Source organism: Sus scrofa, chromosome 14 (genome assembly GCF_000003025.6).
Source record: "Sus scrofa isolate TJ Tabasco breed Duroc chromosome 14, Sscrofa11.1, whole genome shotgun sequence".
NCBI lineage: Eukaryota > Metazoa > Chordata > Mammalia > Artiodactyla > Suidae > Sus > Sus scrofa.
In genome coordinates this window covers 128,987,956-129,013,277 of record NC_010456.5, presented here as the reverse complement: position 1 = coordinate 129,013,277, position 25,322 = coordinate 128,987,956, and the positions used below count along the sequence as shown (strand labels likewise).

The window sequence follows — 25,322 nt, the reverse complement described above, 5'->3', positions numbered from 1 at the left end:
CCTAATATATTTACTATCAGGCCCTTTACAGAAAAAGTGTGCCGACTCCTGGTCGAGACTGTAGGGTATCACCATGATCACTTACATGGGTGTAGAGCCCATGATGGTAGGTAGTGTTGGTGAGAGTGACAGGGCGCCATATCCAAGAGTCAAGGAATGAGAGGATATGCCCTGAAATCTGAAGACGCCTGTAGAGAGAAGACTGCGATGTGGAGGAATGACATGTGGTCTAGACTGATGGTGTGAGCATCGAAACTCAGAATTTCAGGGAGGAGAGAGAGAGAGAGGGATGGAGAGGGAGAGAGCGGGAGAAAGCTCAGAAAGTAACTAGCAGGAAGAGTTAGTGGGCCACTGACCCATCTCCAGGCAGAGTGGTTAGAGAGGAACACAGCCACCCCTTGACAGGGTTGCCAGGACAGCAGAGTGCTCAGGGTTAGCCTGGATAACGGAGCTAAAGGTGGCCTGAGCAAAGAGCACAGGCAAAGGGTAGTTAAGTCAGCCCCTGGCTGGCAGGAAAGGCTTTGCAGAGGAAGCCTCTGAGCTGAGGCTTGAAGTATTAGCAGGAGTCAGCCAGTGGTGGGTAAGGGATGGAGGGATATATACAAACAGGAAGCATGATATCTTTGAACACTGACCTCAGAAAATTATGAATGAGGAGTTCACCGGTGGCACAGTGGGTTAAGGATCCAGTGTGGTCACTGCCATTGCTCAGGTTGCTGCTGTGGCAAGGGTTCCATCCCTGGTCACATGCCGTGGGTGTGGCCAAAAAGGAAAAAAAAAGAAAAGAAAATCACAAATGTACTCAGCACAGCTGGAGGTTCAAAACCAGTGCAATTAGGAGCTTTGGGTGAAGAACATTATTGTTTCTTCTTTAATATTTGCATGTTGAGGTTTAGGTAAATTGAACACTCCATGCAGATGGGTAGATGCGCTATGACTCAAACAAGACACATTTTAGACTTTAAACTTGTTACCTCCCCATGAGCGTAGTAGTAGGAAATTGTTCTATATAAATGTTTATGTAAGGATTTATTAATTTCTCTCTCCAGCACTTTTTGAGAGCATCCTATCTGTCAGATGCTCTGCCAGCGGCTGGGGATACACCTGGTGAGCAACACCAATAAGGTCCTTCCCTTCTTGGAGCTTACCGTCTGCACGTAAGTACATTGAAGTATGGTCCGTTCCAAGACAGGATGTTGTTTTTATTTACTTTTTATTTCTGGCCACCCCCGCAGCATATGGAGTTTCCTGGGCCAGGGATGTGGAAGTTCCTGGCCAGGGATCGAACCCTGCGCTGCAGCTGTGGCAAGGCCACTGGATCCTTTAACCCACTATGCCACATGGGAACTTGCAGACCAGATGCTACTGATGCTCAGTGCCTTGGTATCTAATCTGGGGGCCAGGGAAGAATCCTGGCAGAAATGACCTTTACTGTGAAGGAGAAACAGGTTGTTGCCAGAGCAAGGAATGGGTGGTGGTGAATTTCCAAGTGTCATGATGGCGTGCCTTGGGTTGCAGGTAGGATAGGACTCTTTAAGGTGCTGAAAAACATTGTGTGTGATGAGAGACAGGCCTGGAGAGATGATGGGGGCCTGGACTGCAGTGGGGTCTCTGTCTCCATGGAGCTTCTGGTGAGTGTTCTAAATCTTCCTCTCTCTGGACTGCAAAATCTGAGAAGGCAGGAACCAAGTCTGTCTTGTTCACTGCTCTGTACATACCCATTGCGTGCTTACTTCCAGAGCTGAAAACATAGTAATGGTTTGTTAATAACAGGTTTTTCTTTTCTTTTCTTTTTTTTTTTGGCTGCACCTGCCACATGTGGAAGTTCTCAGGCCAAGGACTGAATCTGGGCAGAGCAGCAGCTTGAGCTGCTGCAGTGACAATGCCAGATCCTTAACCCACTTCACCACAAAGGAACTCCAATAATAGTTTGTTGAATGAATGTATAACTTCAAAACTTGGTTTACTGCTGCAATTTATTATGTTCACCAATATAAATGCCTTCCTTACAGTATTCTTGGAAACAAAATGATGAAAGTGAAAGCATTTTGTGAATTGTAAGACACCATACTTGTTTTAAAGCTGTAAGATATTATGTTGCAAATATGTATAATAGAGTACTTCAGTTGCGCCCTTAACAACTGTTTTTTTGAGAATCTTATTTATTCCACTCCAGTTGGGAAGGCCCTCCAAAACACTGTATTTGAGAAATTATCCAGTCATCTATAGTACAAAAGTAGCTTGATTAGGGAAAAAAACCTTCATCAGACTGATTACTTCCTTCTGCCACTTCCTCAAGTGGCTTTTAGCATATTCAGGTTGCTTGTTTTCTACTAAGTGAGCATTAATCAACAGCAAGTAATTACGCTTTTCTCCAGGCCCAGAATAGATCCTATCTTGTCCCTCACTGTGTATTCATCTATTTTCACCAGTGAATCATCTTCTCCTTGAAAGCAGGCATCTTGCATCTTTTTAGCCCTGGCATCTAACTTTATGGCTGTTAGCTGGTACTGAATACTTGACAGTTGAACGTAATAGGTAAGGTTTTTGTTTTTTGGGTTTTTTGGTGTGTTTTTAGGGCCACATCTACGGCATATGGAAGTTTCCAGCTTAGGGGCTGAAGCAGAGCTAGAGATGTCGGCCTACACCACAGCCACATCAATGCTAGATCCAAGCCTCGACTGCAGCCTACACCACAGCTCACGGCAACACCGGATCCTTAACCCACTGAGTGGGGCCAGGGATGGAGCCATGTCCTCACGGATACTAGTCGGGTTCTTTACCTCTGAGCCACAATGGGAACTCCTTAGTCAGTAAATTTATCCTGGAAATTGGTATTATACATTTATTCATTCAAAAACATGGTAATAGACTATAAATAAGTTTATCTAATGCACTTAAACGATTATTGGCTAGTATATCATCAAATGCTTCACATGCAGTCTTCTCTTGGTATCTGGTGGTTCCAACCCCCACTACAAATCAAAACATGCAATGTTCAAGTCTTACAGAAAATGGCAGGAGGTCCCCGTTGTGGCTCAGTGGTTAATGAATCCGACTAGGAACCATGAGGTTGCGGGTTCCATCCCTGGCCTTGATCAGTGGGTTAAGGATCCGGTGTTGCCATGAGCTGTGGTGTAGGTTGCAGACGCAACTCAGATCTAGCGTTGCTGTGGCTCTGGCGTAGGCCGGCGGCTACAGCTTTGATTGGACCCCTAGCCTGGGAACCTCCACATGCTGCGGGTGCGGCCCTAGAAAATACAAAAACAAAACAGAACAAACAAAAAAACAAAAAAGAAAATGGCATAGTATTGGCATGTAATCTATATCTGCCTGTATACTTTACCTTTAGATTACTTGTAATACTGAATGCAATGTAAATCTATGTAAATAGTTGCCAGCAACAAATTCAAGTTTTGCTTTTTGGGAATTTCTGGAATTTTTTTCCAAATATTTTCAATTCATGTTTGGTTGAATCTGTGGATGCGGAACCCCATGGGTGTAGAGGGTCAACTGTACTTATTAAATAACTTCAAAGAAAAAAGAATGAAGATGTAGAAATACTGAATTTCATTTTACCTCCGAATATTCTAGTATTTTTATTCTTTCAGGTCTACCAAATAATTGAGTTATAATAATCATTTTACCATTTTCTTTGAGCTATAACAATGGAAAGGTAAGAAAGCTTTCTGGTTGGGAAGCAGAAAGATACTCAGGGCAGGTTTCCTTTTATTTTATTCTGTTAACGTGTCTCTATGGCCTACTGGGTAATTTTCTAGCTATAGCATTTAAAAGCTATATTTGCTCTTATGTTTAGCTTTTAAATTTTGACTTAATTATTATATACACAAACAAGTCTCTTGATCCTGCCCCATAAAACAGTTCCTACAGCTTCTTAGTCCTTATTGCTCAACCCTGCTATTGTTTTTTGAGAAGCACAGACATTGACAGATCTGAGCATTTTGGAGGGAGAATTCTCTGTTTTTTTTGTTTGTTTGTTTGTTTGTTTGTTTTTTGCTTTTTAGGGCCACACCAGTGGTATATGGAGGTTCCCAGCTAGGGGTTGAATCGGAGCCACAGCCACAGCCAAGCAGGATCCCCAACCCGCTGAGCAAGGCTAGGGATTGGACCCCCAACCTCATGGTTACCAGTCAAATTCATCTCCGTTGCGCCACAACAGGAACTCCCCTGAAATTAATTTTAAAATAAACTTTTTTTCAGAATTTGTAATTTTTTTAAATGTCTGCATTTCCCAACTTTTCTTTTTCTTGACAGGAAAGTAGGAATTTTTTTTTTTTTTTTTTTTTTGGTCTTTTTAGGACCACACCAGCAGCAATGTGGAGGTTCCCAGGCTAGGGGTCAAATAGGAGCTGTAGCTGCTGGCCTATGCAACAGCCACAGCAGCACGGGATCCGAGCTGCTGTCTTTGACCTACACCACAGCTCATGGCAACGTGGGATCCTTAACCTACCGAGCTAAGGCCAAGGGATCAAACCCTCGTCCTCATGGATGCTAGTCAGATTCATTTCTGCTGGGCCGCAAGGGGAACTCTGGAAAGTAGGGTTTATTGATGGGCATAAGGAGGACATGAGTGCAGGGCCCACCATTTGTCCAGGCGCCACCGTTAGGGATCTTTTGACCACAAAGCCATCCGGGATAAGCTGCTTTTCTGTCACCATGTTTTCAAATTTATCCTCATTATACTTAGTACATCTCCACTTCTTGGAGATGTGGCTCTTCTGGCGGCCAGCAAACTTGAACTTGGCCTTGCATAGGGATCCTTGTTCTGCAGCTTTGGTGCAGGTGGACATTATAACTTGAGCAATGTGGACCCTGGCCACTGTGCCCTGGGCTTTGCAAAGGCACTGGGGCATACCTGTCTGGAGCCTACATAGGGGACAGCATGCCTATCATGAATGTCCACTGGAAAGGGTTGTCTCCTATATCCCCTAGGGCAACCCAGACAAGCGACAAACTGCAGACATCACCTGGCAGGCTGCTGTTTGCAGCCACTGCACACAGGGCCCCAACAAAGAAAAGAGAAATTTTCTTTCTTCACAGTGATAAAGTTAAATAGAACAATCTTTTTTTATGAGGCAAAGGAATGCAGGGGAAATGCTTTCTGTGCGCAGGTACTGTAGTTTCCTCACTCCTTAATGTAGCACTCTCTCAATTCACATATCCCATCTATTATTACAAAATGCGTAATAAATTTGCAACAATTTATTCCACTGGTGCTTTCTGAATTTTTCTTCTGAACTCATCTTAATTTCACACAAGGCTTGAATGGTTAGCTTCAGTGTAAATGGCTTTCAAGTTCTACGTACAATGTTTTCACATTAAAATTATTAATCAATAATAAGACTGTAACAAAGGGCCTGTTATATATGGATTTTTTTCACTAACACTCATTTTTCCTACATGTGTTTACGATATGTGCTGAATATAAAGGCAACAACACTCGCATATATTTTCAAATATTTTGAGGGTCTGTTTTGCTGCAGGTCTTTTTGTCCCCTGTCAGACTGTTGTTAACAGTCTATTCCCATCCTTCAGGTCTCGGCTCAAAACTCGCCTTCTCTGAGGGACCAGGCAACCTCTGTGTCACCAGCTTTAAAATTTTACCTAGATATGAAATAAGATCGCTTATTTGTTTAGTTATTTATTACATCCCTCCTCATGCTAGTCTGCCATGTGACAGGTCACCACAATCTCCCAGTGGCAAGTATTGCTGGCCTAATATCTGCCCAACGTATTTTTGTTAAATGAACCAATCTGGCAATTAATGCAGCCAAGTCAGGCCATTCCCTAGGCAGAGCGACCTGACGGTAACTTCGAAAAACTTTGCATAAATCAAGTTAGGGACGACTCTATGCAGACACCTGCCTTCTCGCCAGCCAGAAGCTCTGACCCAACTCTCACCTTGCCCACTCCGATTTTCGCTCCAGGAGCGAAAGGCCTGACAACCGGCTCCCTAACGTTTCCCAGCGGAGTCCCGAAGAGGCGACGGAACTCAAGGACGCCTGCCATCGCCACGTCAGCGGGCACGCGTGACGCCAACGCGCCTGCGCGCGGGGAGAGGCGGTGCGTGCGCGGAGACCCGCCTCTACATCCGGGGCCTCGGCGGCGGCGGCGCCGCCGCGCGGGGGTCACGTGGCTTCTTCCTTTCCGTCTCTGGCCGGCTGGGCGCGGGCGACTGCTGGCGAGGCGCGTGGAGCCTCGCGCTGGTTCCCCTTCGTCTCCTCTCCCGGCCCGGGCCCCTAAGGAGTTCGCTAACGCCGGGTGAGCTGAGCCTGCCGCCAAGATGCCGGCCTACTTCCAGAGGCCGGAAAATGCCCTCAAACGCGCCAACGGTGAGTAGGGGATCGGGGCGCGCCGGGCTGGGGCGGCCCGAGGCCTGGGAGGTCGCGGGGCCGGGGACTGCTTCTCTCTGCTCTGCTGCCCGCCTGCAGCTGCACAGGAGGCCGATGCGGCCTGCCCGCCACCGACCCAGCCCGTGGTTGGGCATGTTGCCTCTTTCGCTCCAACCGACGTGGGGGTGAGAGGCGCGCAGCCCGGAACCGTCGCTGTGGGGACCCTACTTCCCCCCGCCGCCGTCTGGGCCGCAGCTCCTGGGACAGGCCTACCCGGGCCGGAGCTTCTCCCTTCCCGCCTCCGCTTGCCCTCCAGACCACGGGCTTTCTGCTGAGGCTCCGCGCCCCCGGCCGCCATCTGGGAGTGCCGGGGAGGAGGAAACATGGCTCCCTCCCGGGGACAATGCACGCGAGAACCTCGACTCCACCTCCCGTCCGGCCGGGAGCCGGCGGTCCCACCTCCGGCCCTCCCGCTGACACCTCCGGGCGCCCCCCCCCCCCCAATCTAGCGCCTCGCTCTTCTGGGTCAGGGTCCACGTCCCTTTCCCCTCTGGCCACTGTCTCCTCTTCGGGGACTCTGACCCATTTAACTGGTTTCCTGTGTTTTCTGGCATTGATTATTGGCAGTCAGCAGCTTACTTCGACTCTCAGAAGTTGGGACAGAGTTAATACTATGAGAGAGACTTCAAGTTCTCTCGTAAAGATAACGAAAGTGAGGCCTAGAGAGACAGATTTGTCCAAGGTCACTCTGGGAGTTAGTTGTTGAGCTTGGAGACCAAACCAAGGTTTCTTAACTTCCAGATCGGTCTTTTTTTCCCCACCATGGCACTGCTGCTTGCGATTTTTATTTCCGTTTGTGTACTTAAGCCACTGGAGCTTTTGGGAAACTTGTGTGTGTGCCGGTCTATTCAAGAGGCATTTATTACGTTGACGTTATGGAAGTGCAAATCTAATATACGTGCCTCTGGTCTTAAACAACTTTTATTATTATTTAGGGCTTATAAGTGTTAGTGTATCCATTGCTCATATTTTCACCTTTCCTCTACTCAAACAAGGGTTGGTTCTCATCTGTACTGGAGATGAATATACCGTGTCAGTCACAGTTTTATGCTTGCGAGCTTATTTTGTTAGTTTGAAAATCCTCTTATGAAAAGGTCAGTTTTAGTCTGTATACAATTATTACTACTGATAATCTGTCAGGGCTAGAGATCTCTTTGTCACATGCTTGTTATTTTAACCAGAAGTAACAATTTGGGGGAGACGTAACAGTCTGTGGAATAGGATAATGCCACATTCTGTGGAATAGTGTAATTGTTTTAAAAACCAATTATTAGAACAGGCAAGAAGTTTAAGGATGTTGATTAACTTGTAGGAAAGAAAATAGAGTGAAATGGAGATTTAACCCTACAAAATAAACTAGCAAAGTTTGGAAAAATTCTTTTGATGTTTTGAAATTTAGAGAATTATTATCAGGGTATACCAAATGGCTTTGGTGAAATTACCGCTGTAATTGCCATGGCAGATCTGTTTTATATGGTCTTTTGAATGCTTTACCAACAGGCATTTTTGCCTCAGGTTAATAGGCTGAAGCAGTGTAATCTCGATGGCCTAAATATACTACATATGATGTGTTCAGGCCTTGTTTCCTTCACTCTTCCCTTCTGAATCTTTAGGTGAATTTACTGTTTCAATAACTTACTTAAAATTAGAAGGGCTATATGATGTGTGACGTCTTAATCTTTTCAGAATTTGAGTTGAAATAGGTTTGGTTTATGAGGGACAGTTTGGAGAAAACATCTGAAATTAAAGTAGGCAAGATGAAAAAGGGACACTGGGATGGGGATGGGGATTTGAATTTTGTTAGTGTGGGTTTCGAAAAGGGTTGTATTGACTCCTTGCTGCAGCCCTTTTAAGGTGTAGGCCGGGTGCTTATGGTAGTGATGCCTTGCATTCAAGTCGTAGTTTCTGTATTTTCGATCTTGTGAACTAGAGCCCCCTTAGTGTGGCACTGCTTAACAACACTTTAAATAGGGTGATCAAAGCACATTTTATTCTAAGGGAAATATTCTCATTTTATCTATAACATTTGTAATCTCAATCACATTTAGAGCTCATCACATTACAATATCTTAATAAAATGTGAGTAAGTTTTAACTGTGGAATAGTCCTTCACGTCACCCTCAGTCTGTGTATCAGAGCAGTGTTTTTGGAAACAATTGGGAAAAAAATCCCTCTGGGAAGATGAGAACTTGGCCCAGCAGCTACAGGCAAGAAACTCATATTCTGTTACCATTTGAAAAAAGCTCTTTTTCCAGTTTAAATTGTTAATAATGCTAAATTAGTCCCTTTGACACTGTAAACTTGCACTCTACAGCCAATGCTTTTAAAATAAATAAAGTTGTTATTAAACTCACAAATTCTGTAACATTATAGCTTGCGTATTTGATCTGTTGCACAAATAAGTAAAAATGAAGGGCTGACCTAAGCTTTTTCTTTATAGATAGATACATAGTTTCATTCATTGTATCTTCAAGGTAAATTCAGAATGCCCACCCTCCTAGTAATAGTTTGTAATTTCAGATTTTAATTTTTATTTCATGAATATCAGTCTGGAAATGAACATTTCTTTAAACATTGCAATAGAACTTTTAGTGTGTGGTAGTTTTTTCCAGCCTCAAGAACTCCTCGTCTGCCTCACCCCTCCATTGGATAGATGATTTCAGAAGAACTAAATCCTTAGATAAAAGGATAAAGACAGGAACTTACCGTCTTGGATTATCATGAAACTGAAACTTGTTCCCATTCCAGTTTATTTAAAAATATCCTTGTATCTTTTTTTTTTAACCTTGGTGATGTTACTATATATTACTTTTGGCCTGTGAAAATTCCTGGGCAAGGGATCGAACCCATGCCATGCTGCAGTGACAATGCTGCACTACAAAGGAACTCCTAAAGAAAAAGTTTTTTAATGCATTTTACTTTGTTGTTGTTGTTGTTTTTTGTCAATTTGCCTTTTCTTGAGCCTCTCCTGTGGCATTTGGAGGTTCCCAGGCTAGGGGTCTAATTGGAGCTATAGCCACCAGCCTATGCCACAGTCATAGCCATGCGAATCCAAGCCGCGTCTGCAACCTACACCACAGCTCAAGGCAACACCGGATCCTTAACCCACTGAGCGAGGCCAGGGATCGAACCCGCAACCTCACGATCGGATTTGTTAACCACTGTGCCATGACGGGAACTCCTTTAATGCATTTACTTTGGCTTGTTTGAAACTATTGTTTCAGAGTTTGAAAGTATGAGATTTAGAATCATAAATTTCGACTGTTTAGGAAATGAAAAGTACTTTTAGTTCTGTCACCAAACAAGACGTCTTATTTTTGAAAATGACATTAAAATACCTCATTTAAAAATAAGGGATTGGGAGAATGAAATATTTTTAGACAGTTTAGTATTGTGTCATCACATCTTGCTGGGGCCAGCTCTTTAACTTTCTTTGTGCCGATTTTGTGTTGCAACATACTGGCAGTGCTTATATACAATAGTGTGGATTTAAATCAACAGAAGATTGGGAATTGGATATGCTAGGTCATTTTGGTGGTATTGCTGTGGTATTCTTAAGGTATAGAGGATAAATTTAAAAGCATTTACTCCCAAATTTTTGGCTGATAGTTTTGTTAAATAGTTGTGAAAAGCACTTAGGTATTGTTGGATTTTAAAATAACCTTGTATGCATGCTCCAGGGTTAGGGTTAGGGATGGCTAGGTCCTCTTTAAAACAGAAAAGACTTATTCCAACAAAGTATCTAGTTGTATTATATCTGTTTCATTGCTGGTGGGGGGTGGTGGTAATTGACTCAACTGAAAATAGCCTTTCTCCCATATTGGTAGGTTTCATGTTGAGACTGTTAACTTGAAGTATTGAAGAGGGGTTTATATTATTTGCGTGTGAGGAATATGATTTGCTATAATAAAGGATGAGGTAGGATATTGCGGGGTATAGCATGCGGAAGTTCCTTGGGCCAGGGATTGGACCCGCACCACAGCAGTGACAACACTGGGTCCTTAACCCACTGAGCCCCAAGAGAACCAAGGATATTGTGTTAAAGATACTTAATTCAGTATGATTTGTGATTTATCCTTTTGCAAACTTTTTAATATACTGGAGGTGGAATTTTTTTTGTCCTTTTCCTGGAGGAAGGAATGTTCAGAAGCAGCATTCCTGAAAGATGTGATAATTGAAAGAAGAAATAACAGAATTACTCACTAAATCTCTAGATCTAGTAAACCTTCCAAACAAAAGACATTTTTGCCTGTTGTTTGCCTAGAACAGTTACATGTTTGATAATGCTATATATTGTTAGGTTAACACTTAAGGATTTTTTTGTTAGGAATTTTTTCCTTTGGAAGAAAATATACAGTGATTTAAAAAACAAAGGTGTTCTAAGACTTTTTTATAGTGTAAACTGGTGTTTAGTTCTGCCAAATTATTTTTCACAAGTTCAGATTTGTGTGTGTATGTGAAGTTTGGCAATTACTGAATTTTAAGTTGAATATAACCAGAAAAAATACTCCTTCCCTCTGTCTATTGTTTATACAAAATAAAAGATGAGGAAAAAATATGGTACTATTTTTTTCCACATTAGACAATCATTTTATTAAAGCTGTTCTACTATGTCTTAGAGTGCAAATTTGGACTATTTCAGTTATTCTGGGCCACCTGTAATGTGAAACATATGAATCAGAATATTTAAATAAAGTCACAGGATAATTAGAGATAATAGTTGTGAAATAAGATACATTTTAACGTGGTCAGGAATAATGTGACAGAGGAGCCTTTGCTTTTGATTGAATTTCAAAATGAGCAATATATCCAAAGATCTAAGATCGGAACTGATTTTGAAATATTGACTTATACAGAAGTACGTTCAAGTTTAGGGGGTGTATTTTAAGAGTCCATTTCTTTGCTCTACATTCTAAAAATTTTTTTTCCCCAATTAAAAAAATGAACTTCTGGAGTTCCCGTCGTGGCGCAGTGGTTAACGAATCCGACTAGGAACCATGAGGTTGCGGTTCGGTCCTGCCTTACTAGTGGGTTAACGATCCGGCGTTGCGTGAGCTGTGGTGTAGGTTGCAGACGCGGCTCGGATCCGAGTTGCTGTGGCTCTGGCGTAGGCCGTGCTACAGCTCCGATTCAACCCTAGCCTGGAACTCATATGCCGGGAGCGCCCAAAATAGCAACAACAAAAAAAAAAAAAAAAAAAAATAAAATAAAAAAAAAAAAATGAACTTCTAATTTCATAAGTTTGAGATTTACAAAATTACTGTAAACATAGTACAGAAGGTTCCCACCTGCAGAGATTCTCCTATCTTACATCCATGTGGTAGATGTAAGAATGTACATCAATACTGAATCAACTAATGAATCAATACTGAAACATTGTTATTAAGAAAAGTCCGTACTTTAAAAAAAAAATTTTTTTTTTTTTTTTGGGTCTTTTTGCCTTTTCTTGAGCCGCTCCCGTGGCGTATGGAGGTTCCCAGGCTAGGGGTCTAATTGGAGCTGTAGCCACCGGCCTATGCCAGAGCCACAGCAGCATCAGATCTGAGCCAAGTCTGCGATCTACAACACAGCTCACAGCAATGCTGGATCCTAACCCACTGAGCAAGGCCAGGGATCGAACCCTCAACGTCATGCTTCCTAGTTGCATTCGTTAACCACTGCGCCATGACAGGAACTCCAGAAGGTCCATACTTGGTTGATATTTCTTCAGCTTCCCCTAATGTCACTTTTGTATTCCAAGATCCCATCCAGGATACCACATTACATTTAGTTGTCCTGTCTTCTTAGACTCCTCTTGGTTGTGACAGTTACTTAGATTTGTCAATGGCCTTTTGAGGAGTACTTGTCATATATTTTATAGACTGTCCTTCAGCTGGGATTTGTCTTAATGGGTTTCTCATGTTTAGACTGTGATAAGTGGAGCGGTATTCTTTGTTTATGGTTTGGAAGACTAAATAAATACTGTTGTCATTTCTTCCAGACTTACTATATAGATTCAGTAGAATCCCAGTAAGCTATTTTGTAAGTATCTACAAACTGAAGAACAAAGTTGGAGCACGCTCACTGATTCAAGGCTGCAGTAATCAAGACATGAAGTATTGCAAAAGACTAGACAATAGATCAATAGAGAATGATCAAAATAGAGCCCAGAAGTAGACCCATGTAGTCAGTTGATCTTGAACGAAGTCAACCTAATTGTTTTATCCTGCCTCAGGTCTTAACACAAAATTAACAAAATTTCAGTCAGATTATCATTCTTGAAGTTAAACTTTTCTGCTTTTGTAAGGGGGAGATTGTTTCCCTCATGACAGGAATTTCTGGAATTTTAAAATCACTTAGACAGGATTGGCACAAAGGAATTGAGTGAAATCTGGTTTTACAAGTTAGGACATTTTTGAGATAGTACCAGTTTTTCATTGTTCTTACTTTTACTTTGGATAATTTTGGCATAGCTGTAGAAGTCAAAAATAAACGTGACCTCAAAAGCGTTCAGAAATTAAACAACCAAATTAAAAAGCAAGATTTAGACTTTTGCATAGTATACGTAATTTAATTTAATTCTTCTGAATTACTTTTCCAGAATTTCTTGAGGTTGGCAAAAAGCAACCTGCTTTGGATGTTCTTTATGATGTTATGAAAAGTAAGAAACATAGAACATGGCAAAAAATACATGAGCCAATTATGTTGAAATACTTGGAGCTTTGTGTGGATCTTCGCAAGAGCCACCTGGCTAAAGAAGGATTATACCAGTATAAGAACATTTGTCAACAGGTATGAACAGCTTGAGTTTTAATCTTTTAAGTGCTTTTAGTAATTTTCAGAGGAGTTTACTTTTCAAAGTTAATATATTTTGTATCACAAAATTTGCCTTTAAAATATTTTACAGTCTTTTTGGGAAAAGTGTTTCATCTATTTGTTTATTTGGTCAGGTGAACATCAAATCTCTAGAGGATGTTGTTAGGGCATATTTGAAATTAGCAGAGGAGAAAACTGAAGCTGCTAAAGAAGAATCTCAGCAGATGGTCTTAGACATAGAAGATCTGGATAATATTCAAACTCCTGAGAGGTATGTAGGTTAAATTGCTAAATTAATTTCTTTCAGTGTTTTTTTTTTTTTGTCTTTTTGTTGTTGTTGTTGTTGCTATTTCTTGGGCCGCTCCCGTGGCATATGGAGGTTCCCAGGCTAGGGGTCGAATCGGAGCTGTAGCCCCGGCCTACGCCAGAGCCACAGCAACACAGGAGAGCCAAGTCTGCGACCTACACCACAGCTCACGGCAACGCCGGATCGTTAACCCACTGAGCAAGGGCAGGGACCGAACCCGCAACCTCATGGTTCCTAGTCGGATTCGTTAACCACTGCGCCATGACGGGAACTCCTTTTTTTTTTTTTTTTTTCTTTCTTTCAGTGTTTTTGTTTTTGTTTTTCTTTTTGTCATCCCCATTTGAAGTAGATGTTTATTAGGAAAATGCCTGTCTTTGAAATTTTAAATGTATAGTAACCTCAAGAAGTCACGTGCTGTTCAAAATTCATAAAAGTGGAAAATTACAACCATCAGCTAGGAGGGGGTATACTAACTTAAATGGCTATAATAAAGATTGGGAATTCAAATACTTAGAATCAAAGTAACAGCTTTACAGTGTGTCCAGAGTAGTAGGAAGAATTTGAACTATTTTATTTTATTTTTTTTGTCTTTTTATTTTATTTTTTTTGCCTTTTCTAGGGCCAGTCTTGTGGCATATGGAGGTTCCCAGGCTAGGGGCCCGATTGGAGCTGTAGCCACCGGCCTACTCCAGAGCCACAGCAATGCGGTATCCGAGCCTTGTCTGCAACCTACACCACAGTTCACGGCAATGCCGGATCCTTAACCCACTGAGCAAGGCCAGGGATTGAACCCTCAACCTCGTGGTTCCTAGTTGGATTCGTTAACCACTGAGCCACAATGGGAACTCCAATTTGAACTGTTTTATATGACTGTTGTTGGTCTTGGTTTTATAATCATAATGGTAATGTAGGAAACCATGTCTAAAATTGTTTTCAACGTTTTTCAATCTTTTTGTAGTGTTCTCCTAAGTGCAGTAAGTGGTGAAGACACTCAGGATCGTACTGACAGATTACTTTTAACTCCATGGGTTAAATTCCTGTGGGAATCATACAGACAGTGTTTGGACCTTCTTCGGAACAATTCTAGAGTAGAGCGTCTCTACCATGATATTGCCCAACAAGGTAAAATAAGAACTGATTTGAAAAGTTGACTTAAGAATAGGTTTTGCAAAAGATTAGCTGTTAACCTGTTAATAGCTGTTAACTGTATGTAATGTATTCCACTGATGTCTGAAAGACCTTATAAGTCATTTTGAAAATTTTCCAAATGACTGAAAAGACAAACAACTTTTTGATTGCCTTTTGGCAAACTTGAGTTCCACTTTTGACTCTACTGTGTATTCTTTGGCAAGCTACTTAATCACACACTCAGTTTCTAAGGTCTTTACAAGCTCCAGAAAACTTTTATGATTTATAAAAAACAAATGTATTTTTCCCTTTCTGAAACAGTATTGTTGAGTATAGAACACCTTCTTAACGACTTAAAATCATCATAGAAAATATCCAATAGTTAATATAGCGTGTACTTTTAATCTGAAGAACTGTATTAAATGTGTTTTCCTAATCTCTGTTCTTTGCTGTCACTTATCTTGCTGTCAGTGAAGCCTTTTAACTATATGTGACTTGAGAGAGTGGCTCTCGGCTTTTTTTAACTTTGGCCTTAAGCACAAGCTTGTGTCGCCATTCTTTTTAACATGGGGCTGATTGGTATTCGTGTATTCATTTATTCAAGTTTTAAGTTACTTTGTGACTAAGAATTGTTTACTAGGAGTATTAGAATCTGTATTTCATTTTGCTTACATGGCTAGCATATGTGAATTTTCATTTAGCACAAGTAAACTAGGGCTTTTTGATAAGATTAAGATTAAATATTAACTTGAAGTTAAACTATATCCCTTTGCTTTAGTCCTATTGAAATAGAAGTACTCTTTAAGGGAAGGACAAAGGATATCCAAAAAAGTTATTCTAGTATTGCAGATGTGATGGTAGAAAATTACTGTGTATCTTAATGATGGAGCAAGTAGTTCATTTGCATATCTGGGTACATAGTTGAAACTAGGTTACCATAAACCCTCAGTTTACATTACTCAGTTTTAATTAGTGCAAAAGCTTATTGTTTTCAGTAAGTTAGGTGAGAAAGTTCATTGTATTTCAGACCAGGATTCTCTTGCTCTTTTAGAATTTGAAGTGGTAACTGTTTGAAAGGTGAGTCCCTCTTAGACCTAAATTTGATGAGCTTCCTATTTGTAAAGTCCAGCACCGTATTTTAATCTTAGGCCAGGACTGATCACTATGTCCCCAAGGTGGTCAGGACACATGAAGTTAATTATGACTCTGATCACTTCTAAAGACTGATAGTGAGTTTGGTAAATCTTGTTAAAATAACTGACCTTAATATATGAAATAAAACATTAAAATGCCCAAGTTGATGGTGGAGGGTACCTAATACATTTTACAATTATGCTTACAGCTTTCAAATTCTGCCTTCAATATACCCGTAAGGCCGAATTCCGTAAGCTGTGTGACAATTTGAGAATGCACTTGTCTCAGATTCAACGCCACCATAACCAAAGTACAGCAATCAATCTTAATAATCCAGAGAGCCAGTCCATGCATTTGGAAACCAGGCTTGTTCAGTTGGACAGTGCTATCAGCATGGAATTGTGGCAGGTATGTTGTGAACTATTAGGTTTTCTTTGTAGTAATAACAGCTTATAATACTTTTTTCCTCTCAGTGAGTATCTGCATCATGATGTCTGTTGGTTAATTTCTTTTTTTTTTTTTTGTCTTTTTGTCTTTTTGCTATTTCTTGGGCCACTCCTGCGGCATATGGAGGTTCCCAGGCTAGGGGTCGAATCGGAGCTGTAGCCACCGGCCTACACCAGAGCCACAGCAACGTGGGATCCGATCCGCATCTGCTACCTACACCACAGCTCACGGCAACGCCGGACCCTTAACCCACTGAGCAAGGGCAGGGACCGAACCCGCAACCTCGTGGTTCCTAGTCGGATTCGTTAACCACTGCGCCACGACGGGAACTCCTGTTGGTTAATTTCAATAGATAGGTGGAGAATTTAAGATTGTCTAATGGAGTAGGAAGTTTTGGATAGAAAATTTCAGATATTTTTGGTTCGAGATGCCTCCTGTCAATTCTGAGCCAAATCATGTAATCCTTTTTTCCCCCCTTCTTTTTTGGCCTCCCCTCAGCATATGGAGTTCCCGGATCAGATCTGAGCCAATGTGACCTATAGCTGCCGAAAGGCTGGACACTTTAACCTACTGTGCCAGGCAGGCTCAGCATCCAACCTACATCCTGGTGCAGGAGAGATGTCACTGAACCCTTTGCACAACAGCAGGAACTCCCAAATCATGTCATCTTTTTCAGACCTCAGAGTGTTGCTCAATGCATGGAGAATATTCATTTATAAGGATTTTTTTTAAAAAAGTAACAATTTCATGATAATTTTGAGACTCTTTACTCTTTTTAAAAATCTTTTATATATATATATATATATATATATTTTTTTTTTTTTTTTGCTACTGTACAGCATGGTGACCCAGTTACACTTACACGTATACATTCTTTTTTCTCACAATACATGTTCCATCATAAGACTCTTTACTCTTTTTAAAAAACTGAGCTTGGGGGTTCCTGTTGTGGCTTAGCAGGTTACAAACCCAGCTAGTATACATGATGATGTGGGTTCAATCCCTGGCCTCACTCAGTGGGTTATGGATCCGGTGTTGCCATGAGCTGTGGTGTAAGTCACACGCAGCTCAGATCCCGAGTTGGTGTAGCTGTGGCTTAGGCCGGTGGCTGTAGCTCTGATTTGATCCCTAGCCTGGGAACTTCCATATGCTGTAGGTGTGGCCCTAAAAAGCAAACAAAACAAAACTGAGCTTCACTTTTTTTTCCTTTTTTTTTGGTCGTAATTTTATTGTATTTAATAAAATTATTGTTGGCAGCAGGTTAGAAATTACAGAGACAAGCTTGTCCTTTACTGCAGGTAGTTGGAGAAGCTGCGTTCAGGTTTCTCAGTGCTGCCGTGGTGTGCACAGCCAGTGTGTTCTGCATTGGAGAGCGCTTAGTGGTGTTGGGAGTCTTGTTCTCAACATGACCTTTTTACTCGAATTCTGCAAAGTCATTTTCACATGATTTTGTAGTCATAATTTGTTTCTATATGTTTGATTCCCTCCCCTCAATGTAATTGAAATTGCAGAGGAAAAAACTAAAAATTAGTAGTTTTTCAGCCAAGTGAAAATATGATTTCTTGCGCTCTCCCTGTATTTTCCTTTTCTGTTAGGGCCACCCTCATAATACAACCTGATGAACTAAAGGAAAAAAGTTCTATCGAAGACAGTAAACATGCTTAGTATAGACAAAACAAGTAAAAGGAAGAACATATTTATTCATTATCTTATCATTGAGAAATAACCTCTATGTTGTTTTACATCCTTCCAGATATTTCTGTAATATATTCTCTCAAGTGGTATGATATGCACCCCCCACCTTTTTTTTTTTTTCTTTTTGGCTGACACTTGGCATATGGATTTCTCAGGCCAGGGTCAGATTTGAGCTGCAGTTTCGACCTATACCATAGCTGCTACATTGCTGGATCTTTAAATCCAGTGTGTTGGGCCAGGGATTGAACTTGCGTCCTGGTGCTTCAGAGATGCTGCCTGTTGATCCTGTTCTGCCACAGCAGGAACTCCTGCACATTTTTTTCCTAAGGTTTGGGCAATCTACTTTAAGAAGTTAAAGGATTTAGTATTTTTGTGATGGTTTTCTGAAATATGTCAGATATTAAATTACAGTTGAATGAAAAGAACCACACATGAAAGCATTTTCATTTTGCCCCTTTTGTTCTCAAGTGTTTTAAGTTTCATAAAGAGATTTGAGTTAGATTTTTTTTGTTTAGAATGCAGCGACTCTAATTTATACCGTTAATTTCAGGAAGCATTCAAAGCTGTGGAAGATATTCATGGGCTGTTCTCCTTGTCTAAAAAACCACCCAAACCTCAGTTGATGGCAAATTACTATAACAAAGTTTCAACTGTATTTTGGAAATCTGGAAATGCTCTTTTTCATGCATCTACACTCCATCGTCTTTACCATTTATCTAGAGAAATGAGAAAGAATCTTACTCAAGAAGAGATGCAAAGGTAAGTAATACTGTCAGTACTGAAATTATGAAATGCCTTCTAATGCCGTGATAGCATTAGAGTTTCTCAACCTCTACGCTATTGACGTTTGGGGCTGGTTAGTCTTTGTTGTGGGGTACTATGCATTTAGGATGTTAGCAGCATCCCTGGTTTACCCACTCATCCCTCCAGTTGTAACGGCCAAAAATGTCTCTAGAGATTGTTCTTCTTGGGCCGTCAGTATTCTTGGTCCTCAGTAGTTATCTTTTATCTGATAACTAATTCTCCAATTGTGAAAATGGAACATTAGGAAAGACAGTGTTAAGTATGAGCTTTCTATCCACATACAGATATTTAGGATCTAAGAACTAAAAAGACAAAAACAAAAAAGAGTTTTTTTTTTGGGGGGGGGTGTCTTTTTTTGTCTTTTCTAGGGCCGATCCTGCAGCACATGGAGATTCCCAGGCTAGGGGTCTAATTGGAGCTGTAGCCTCCAGCCTATGCCACAGCCACAGCAGCTCGAGATCCGAGCTGAGTCTGCAACGTACACCACAGCTCACGGCAACACCAGATCCTTAACCCACTGAACAAGGCCAGGGATCGAACCTGCAACCTCATGGTTCTTAGTTGGATTCGTTAACCACTGAGCCACAACAGGAACTTCAAAAGGGTATTTCTATGTAACTTTTTTTTGGTCTTTTTTGTCTTTTTAGGGCTGTACCCGCACGATATGGAGGTTCCCAGGCTGGGGGTCAAATTGGAGCTGTAGCTGCAGGCCTATATATACCACAGCCATAACAATGCGGGATCTGAGCCGCATCTGCGACCTGTACCACAGTTCACGGCAGTGCCGGATCCCTGGCCCACTGAGTGAGGTCAGGGATGGGAAACTCCTTAAAGACTTTTTTTTCTTTTTAGGGCTGTACCTGTGGCATATGGAGGTTCCCAGGCTAGGGGTCGAATCGGAGCTACAGCTGAGGCCACAGCCACAGTGATGGCCAAGACATGTCTGCGACCTATACCACAGCTCACTGCAACACTGGATTCTTAACCCACTGAATGAGGCCAGGGGTCGCACCCACAATGGCATGGTTCCTGGTCAGATTTGTTTCTGCTGCGCCGTGACAGGAACTCCGATTTTTTTTTTTTTTTTTTTTTTTTGAAACTCTTGAGGACAGTGTTCATTATGTCCTTCACTGACTCTTACGTAATCCATGTGTGTTTGGGATGAGAAAAAACTTGATTTTTTTTTTTTTTTAAATGAGGTATTTCTGTACTACCCCATTAGAAAGTACTATAAGGGTACTGTCATAATTGTTAGGCTATTTTACTTTTTGCTTCCCAAGAGCCTTGTGGCTCAGAAAAGTTAAGTATCTTGCTTAAGGTTCCATTCTTGGAAATGGGGAAGCTGAGATTCTAACCCTTGACTTTTGGGCTCCAGAGCCCACAATCCTTAGTGTCCTATGGTGCTCTGAATTCAACCTGGCTTCCCTTTTGTGTTTTAAGGGAACTTAAATTTAGCTTTTGGGAATTCCTCCTGTGGCACAGTGGGTTAATGATCTGGCTTGTCTCTTTGGAGGGGCGGTTCCATCTCTGGCCGTTGCGCAGGCTTGATCCCTGACCTGGGAACGTCCCCATGCTGCAGATGCAGGCCCCACACCCCTCAAAAAAAGGTGCCCTAGTTGTGTTTATAAGGCAGTGTAGAGGATACAAATGTGTCTGTTGTGCCATTTAACCCATAGTCCTTTTCCCTAGCTAGGAAACATTGACAGTGGTGAGTGGGTAGATGAAGTTCTCTTTCTCCAGGTGTTCACTATAGCATAGTCCATTTCCGTTTTAATTAATCCCATGACTTGATGAATAATATTTATGAGTGTAGTTCACCGTGGTGGTTTACATATTCTGTCACTGGCACATTTTACTAGTTGATTAAAGATAAATGTCTTTCTGCTTTTCAAGTAAAATTTACAAATTTAACAGATTATAACTTTGTTCTCCAGAATGTCTACTAGAGTCCTTTTGGCCACTCTTTCCATCCCTATTACCCCTGAGCGTACTGATATCGCTCGGCTTCTGGATATGGACGGCATTATTGTTGAAAAGCAGCGTCGTCTTGCAACACTGCTAGGCCTGCAAGCCCCACCAACGCGAATTGGCCTTATTAATGATATGGTTGGTATAAATAAGTTTTAGCATTCTTGTGGCTTTGAAAGAATGCTATAAGGTTAGGTTTTATAATTTTTAATTAAATGCTAGGAATTCTGATGCATCACCAGGGGATTCTGCTGCATGGCCAAGTTTGAGAACCACTGGGAGAAGTCAGCGCTGTGTTCACTTGAGGTGATTGGTTTTGAGTGAGCTGGAGTTAAGTTTGATGTAGCAGATGAGACTTGGGCTACCTTTGAGAAATAGTATGGTTAAGTAATGACGGGCAAGAAGGTTCATGGCTTGTTTTAGGGGCTATAGGGAAAAAATCAAGCTGAAAGGCGTTGGAAATAAGATGAGGCTAGGAGAGAATGTGAAGTAGATTAGGCCCAATTCTGGAGAGGTAAAACATTTCTAGTTTTTTTTTTTTCTCTTAAGCTTTGATTGTATGTTATTAAGGCAGTGGTTCTTAATCAGGACTGTGTACTGAAACTGTGTGTAAAGTACTTTTTAAATTACAGATTTCTGTTTTACCCACTGCATACACTAAATTAGTTTCAGAATATGGAGTCTTAGGTTGTGGATCTTCACAGTGTTTTACACTGGAATCTTTAATTCAGTGGTAATTTATCATGTGTGTCTCACAACACCAGACAAACTCTCTGGAATTTGTGCACCAAAGAGTTTAGTTTTTAGGAACTCTGATTCAAAATAGTCTGACTTAGTGGTTCTTGTGGTACATCTCCAGCAGTCTATTTTGGGATAAGAGAAAAAAGAGGAACAGGTACTAGAGAATGGGCCTTACTTTATTGGCAGGATCAACCAGTTTAGATAAAAATTAATACTTTTTTTTATATGGTAACAGTTATCTCTTGTAACATAGTTTAGCAAGGCAAATTCCCTTTGTGATCAACTTTTAAAAATAATTTCTAAAACAGTATTTCCCTGTCTTTGTGTGCCTCCATGTTTTATTCTGCCACTTGCAAAAATTAGTTTTGTGTTTTGGCAGGTTTCTATGGGACTGAATTAGGATTAAATGTAATAAAACAACTGCACTGTTTTAGTTGCAAATATGTCTTTAAAATACATTTTTTAGGGACTTGCCGTAGTGGCGCAGTGGTTAATGAATCCGACTAGGAACCATGAAGTTGCGGGTTTGATTCCTGGCCCTGCTCAGTGGGTTAAGGATCTGGTGTTGGTGTGGCTGTGGCGTAGGCCAGTGGCTACAGCTCCGACTAGACCCCCAGCCTGGGAATCTCCATATGCTGTGGATGCAGCCCTAGAAAAGACAAATATATATGTGTGTATGTATGTACACTTCTTTAATACTGAAAAGAAGTGGTGTCAAACTGAAAGTATAATCCATATCTTGAGCCCATGTCTGTATATACCACACCTTGATGTTAAAGTTGGTCTGTTTTGACACCGATTCAAGGGTCAGTGTCAGTAGGCAGGACGTCCAGATTTGGGTCCTCATTGTGCCCATACCATAGATGGATGTTTAAGTTTGTAAGGAGGATACTGGTTGGTGCTAGGTGAATAGATTAGCTGACCGCCAAGAGGCGTTTTATGAATCTTGATGAATTTATCATGTGTACAAATTCTAAGGCCTGAGTTTTGGGCTCATAACTGAATTCGTAATCACCAAGAGAATAATTCCAGTATCAGGAACAGACTCAAATTAGTCCATTTTAGAGTTCCCATCGTGGCTCAGCAGAAACCAGTCTGACCAGCATCCATGAGAATGTAGGTTCCATCCCTGGCCTCGCTCAGTGGGTTAAGGATCCGGCATTGCCTTGAACTATGGTGTAGTTAGCAGACAGTGCTCAGATCCCACATTGCTGTGGCTGTGGCCTAGGCCGGGGGCTGCAGCTCCAAATTGACCCCTAGCCTGGGAACCTCCATATGCTGTGAATGTGGTCCTTAAAAAAAGTCTGAGTTCATAGACTTTTAGATCAGAGAGCCAGTTAGTAATTTTAGAGAGAAATATACTTTAATAGCCTATTTGGGCACATTCCCTAATTGGAGGGGGTGCTAAATGGAAAATCTAGAATAATTTCTTGATAGGAATGAAATTAATTAGGGCTGGAGGAATTTTATTTGAATGCTTATGTCATATCTTATTCCTCTAAAGTTATAAGGACACTTACAAGGGAAGTATTCAGACGTGGTAGGCCATTAGTCATGCACCTGTTGTGCACAGGGATTAAACGTAGACTGGAATGCTCCAGTGCGTGGACATCCTCCCGTCTTGGGGATGGGATCGCCAACGGCTGCCTCAGTTTGGGACCTGATCTGTAGGGATACTCCTATGCTTTGAAGTCTTGGTGTGTCGCTGCAGTTTTTCTTTTTGGGTTAGTGGCACCCAGCAAGTGAAGGGTGAAGGTCACATGCTCTGCATATAGTTAGAGCATAGCTAAGATAGGATTTGGTTATTGACAATTTTGGAATTGATAAAATTATGCCACTTTTTGGTCTCCTTTGTGAGGCAGGTTATCAGGTGGCATCTTTATTGTGAAAGGAAGTTGAGTTCTATTCAAACATAAAATATTATTAAAATAAAACTTTTTAAAAAAGTACAAATCATAGATGTAATTGGGTGGATTCTCAGAAGGTTTTTCTGGTAACCGTTCTCTCATTTCCTCCAACAATAGCCACTGTCCTGATTTGTAACACCATAGATTAATTTTAAAATTTAAATTTCAGAAATAGAATAATGTGAAATTCTTCTTCTCATTGCTTGTGAGATTTATTCATGTATTGAATATACTTCCTTTGACCATTTCTGTATATTAGTGTGAACCTATTCCTGTATGTTCTGAATTTGAGTTTGGGGCAGTCAAGAGGAGTGCTGCTGTAAAAACTTTTGTGTGGTAGTTATATGTAAACTCTGATATTTTACTTGTTATTGATAATAAATTGGCCTTCATTGGCCACATGATTTGTCTTTGTAAATATTTTATTGATGGTGTTGGTGAGTATTTATATCCTTTAAAAATGCTGGTGCGCTTTCATTGTAAGTAGCTGCGTAATTTGGGGCCAGAGACGTAGTGGTCCCAGATTCCTCTTTGGTAAATTTGAAGGAGGTTGCTAGATGATCTTCAGTTATTTCCTAGATTTCCAGCCTTAAAATTTTCTTTAATTTGTAATCAACTCAGAGTCCCAGTTGGAAAAATACCTTCAGCAGTTAAACTTTTTGTTTTGTTTACTGTAGGTCAGATTCAATGTGCTACAGTATGTTGTCCCAGAAGTAAAAGACCTTTATAATTGGCTGGAAGTCGAATTTAACCCACTAAAACTCTGTGAGAGAGTCACAAAGGTAAGCTTTGGTGGTATTACCACATGGCCAGCCCTGTTGCACTTTTAGGTTATATTTATATTTGTTAAGAGAAGTGTTCTGGGGAGGTCCCGTCGTGGCTCAGTGGTTAACGAATCTGATTAGGAACCATGAGGTTGCAGGTTCGATCCCTGGCCTCGCTCAGTGGGTTAAGGATCCAGCATTGCCGTGAGCTGTGGTGTAGGTCACAGACCCGGCTAGGAACCCTCGTTGCTGTGGCTCTGGCATAGGCTGGCGGCTACAGCTCCGATTGGACTCCTGGCCTGGGAACCTCCTTGCCGCGGGTGCGACCCTAGAAAAGACAAAAAAGAAGTGTTCTGTGTGTTTGAACTTGGTGCACATTTCATTGTCTTTTTTCTTTATGTCAAGAGAAAAGATATTTCTGATGTGCTAAAGAAACCTTTGGAGGTCAATTAGCAGCATGACTAATGTAGCCATTGCTGTCAGTCACCTTCAGACAAGAATTGATAGCTTCATATTACATTTTATATTTATTTGCTTTGCGTGATGGTTTTATATGTTAAAATGAAAAGGTTTCACAGGTGTTTTAGTATCTGTTGGGTAGTAAAAGTAATTATTTTTCAATTTAATTGATTTTATAGGTTCTGAATTGGATTAGGGAACAACCTGAAAAGGAACCAGAGTTACAGCAGTACGTCCCACAGCTGCAAAACAACACCATCCTTCGGCTTCTGCAGCAGGTAAAAAGGAAAGAAATGGATGTTTTATGGAAGACCTGGAATTTCTCCTTTGATTGTTTTGATTACAAAACTAAGAAAATTAGGAGTAGCTTGGAAAATAAAAGCCTCCCTACATTCTTTCTACTCCCAGTCACAATTAGTTGTATTATTTATATGTTTGATTTGAAAAAGTTATTTTACATAATTTATAACTGCTTTTGTCTCTGTTGACCACTCTCTTTGTATATTTTCCCTTGTTAGCTATGTATGTATGTCTTACTCCTTTTTATACCTACGTGGTTTTTCATTGTCTAAAGGTACCATGATTTATTTTTTCAGACACTACTGATGGAAATCTTAGTTTTTTTGCTTTTAGAAAATGTTTTATTTATTTATTTATTTATTTGTATTTTTGCCATTTCTAGGGCCACTTCTGCGGCATGTGGAGGTTCCCAGGCCAGGAGTCTCATCAGAGCTGTAGCTGCTGGCCTACACCAGAGCCA

General features: G+C 41.1%; 2 protein-coding genes across 6 annotated transcripts in view; one reads left to right on the top strand and one right to left on the bottom strand.

Moving 5' to 3' along the window:
- Positions 1 to 6,069, bottom strand: part of FAM45A (family with sequence similarity 45 member A) — a 40,903-nt gene extending 34,834 nt beyond the window's left edge. The window contains exons 1-2 of one of the 5 annotated variants that reach the window (XM_005671503.3): positions 5,923 to 6,061; positions 636 to 739 (exon numbers count right to left, since the gene is read on the bottom strand). In XM_005671503.3, the coding sequence (XP_005671560.1) occupies positions 636 to 739; positions 5,923 to 6,030 (212 nt within the window). In that variant the 5' untranslated portion in view covers positions 6,031 to 6,061. Of the gene's footprint in view, positions 1 to 635; positions 740 to 5,922 lie in introns of those variants that run through there. The other 4 variants (XM_021073441.1, XM_013983795.2, XM_021073442.1 and 1 more) reach the window with 4 other exon arrangements.
- The window catches only part of EIF3A (eukaryotic translation initiation factor 3 subunit A), a 39,524-nt gene continuing 20,311 nt past the window's right edge, over positions 6,110 to 25,322 (top strand). The window contains exons 1-9 of the mRNA XM_001928342.6: positions 6,110 to 6,353; positions 12,994 to 13,184; positions 13,343 to 13,479; positions 14,474 to 14,637; positions 15,986 to 16,185; positions 18,470 to 18,678; positions 20,658 to 20,829; positions 24,017 to 24,121; positions 24,742 to 24,840. Coding sequence (XP_001928377.1) covers positions 6,305 to 6,353; positions 12,994 to 13,184; positions 13,343 to 13,479; positions 14,474 to 14,637; positions 15,986 to 16,185; positions 18,470 to 18,678; positions 20,658 to 20,829; positions 24,017 to 24,121; positions 24,742 to 24,840 — 1,326 coding nt within the window. The 5' untranslated portion in view covers positions 6,110 to 6,304. The remainder of the gene's footprint in view (positions 6,354 to 12,993; positions 13,185 to 13,342; positions 13,480 to 14,473; positions 14,638 to 15,985; positions 16,186 to 18,469; positions 18,679 to 20,657; positions 20,830 to 24,016; positions 24,122 to 24,741; positions 24,841 to 25,322) is intronic.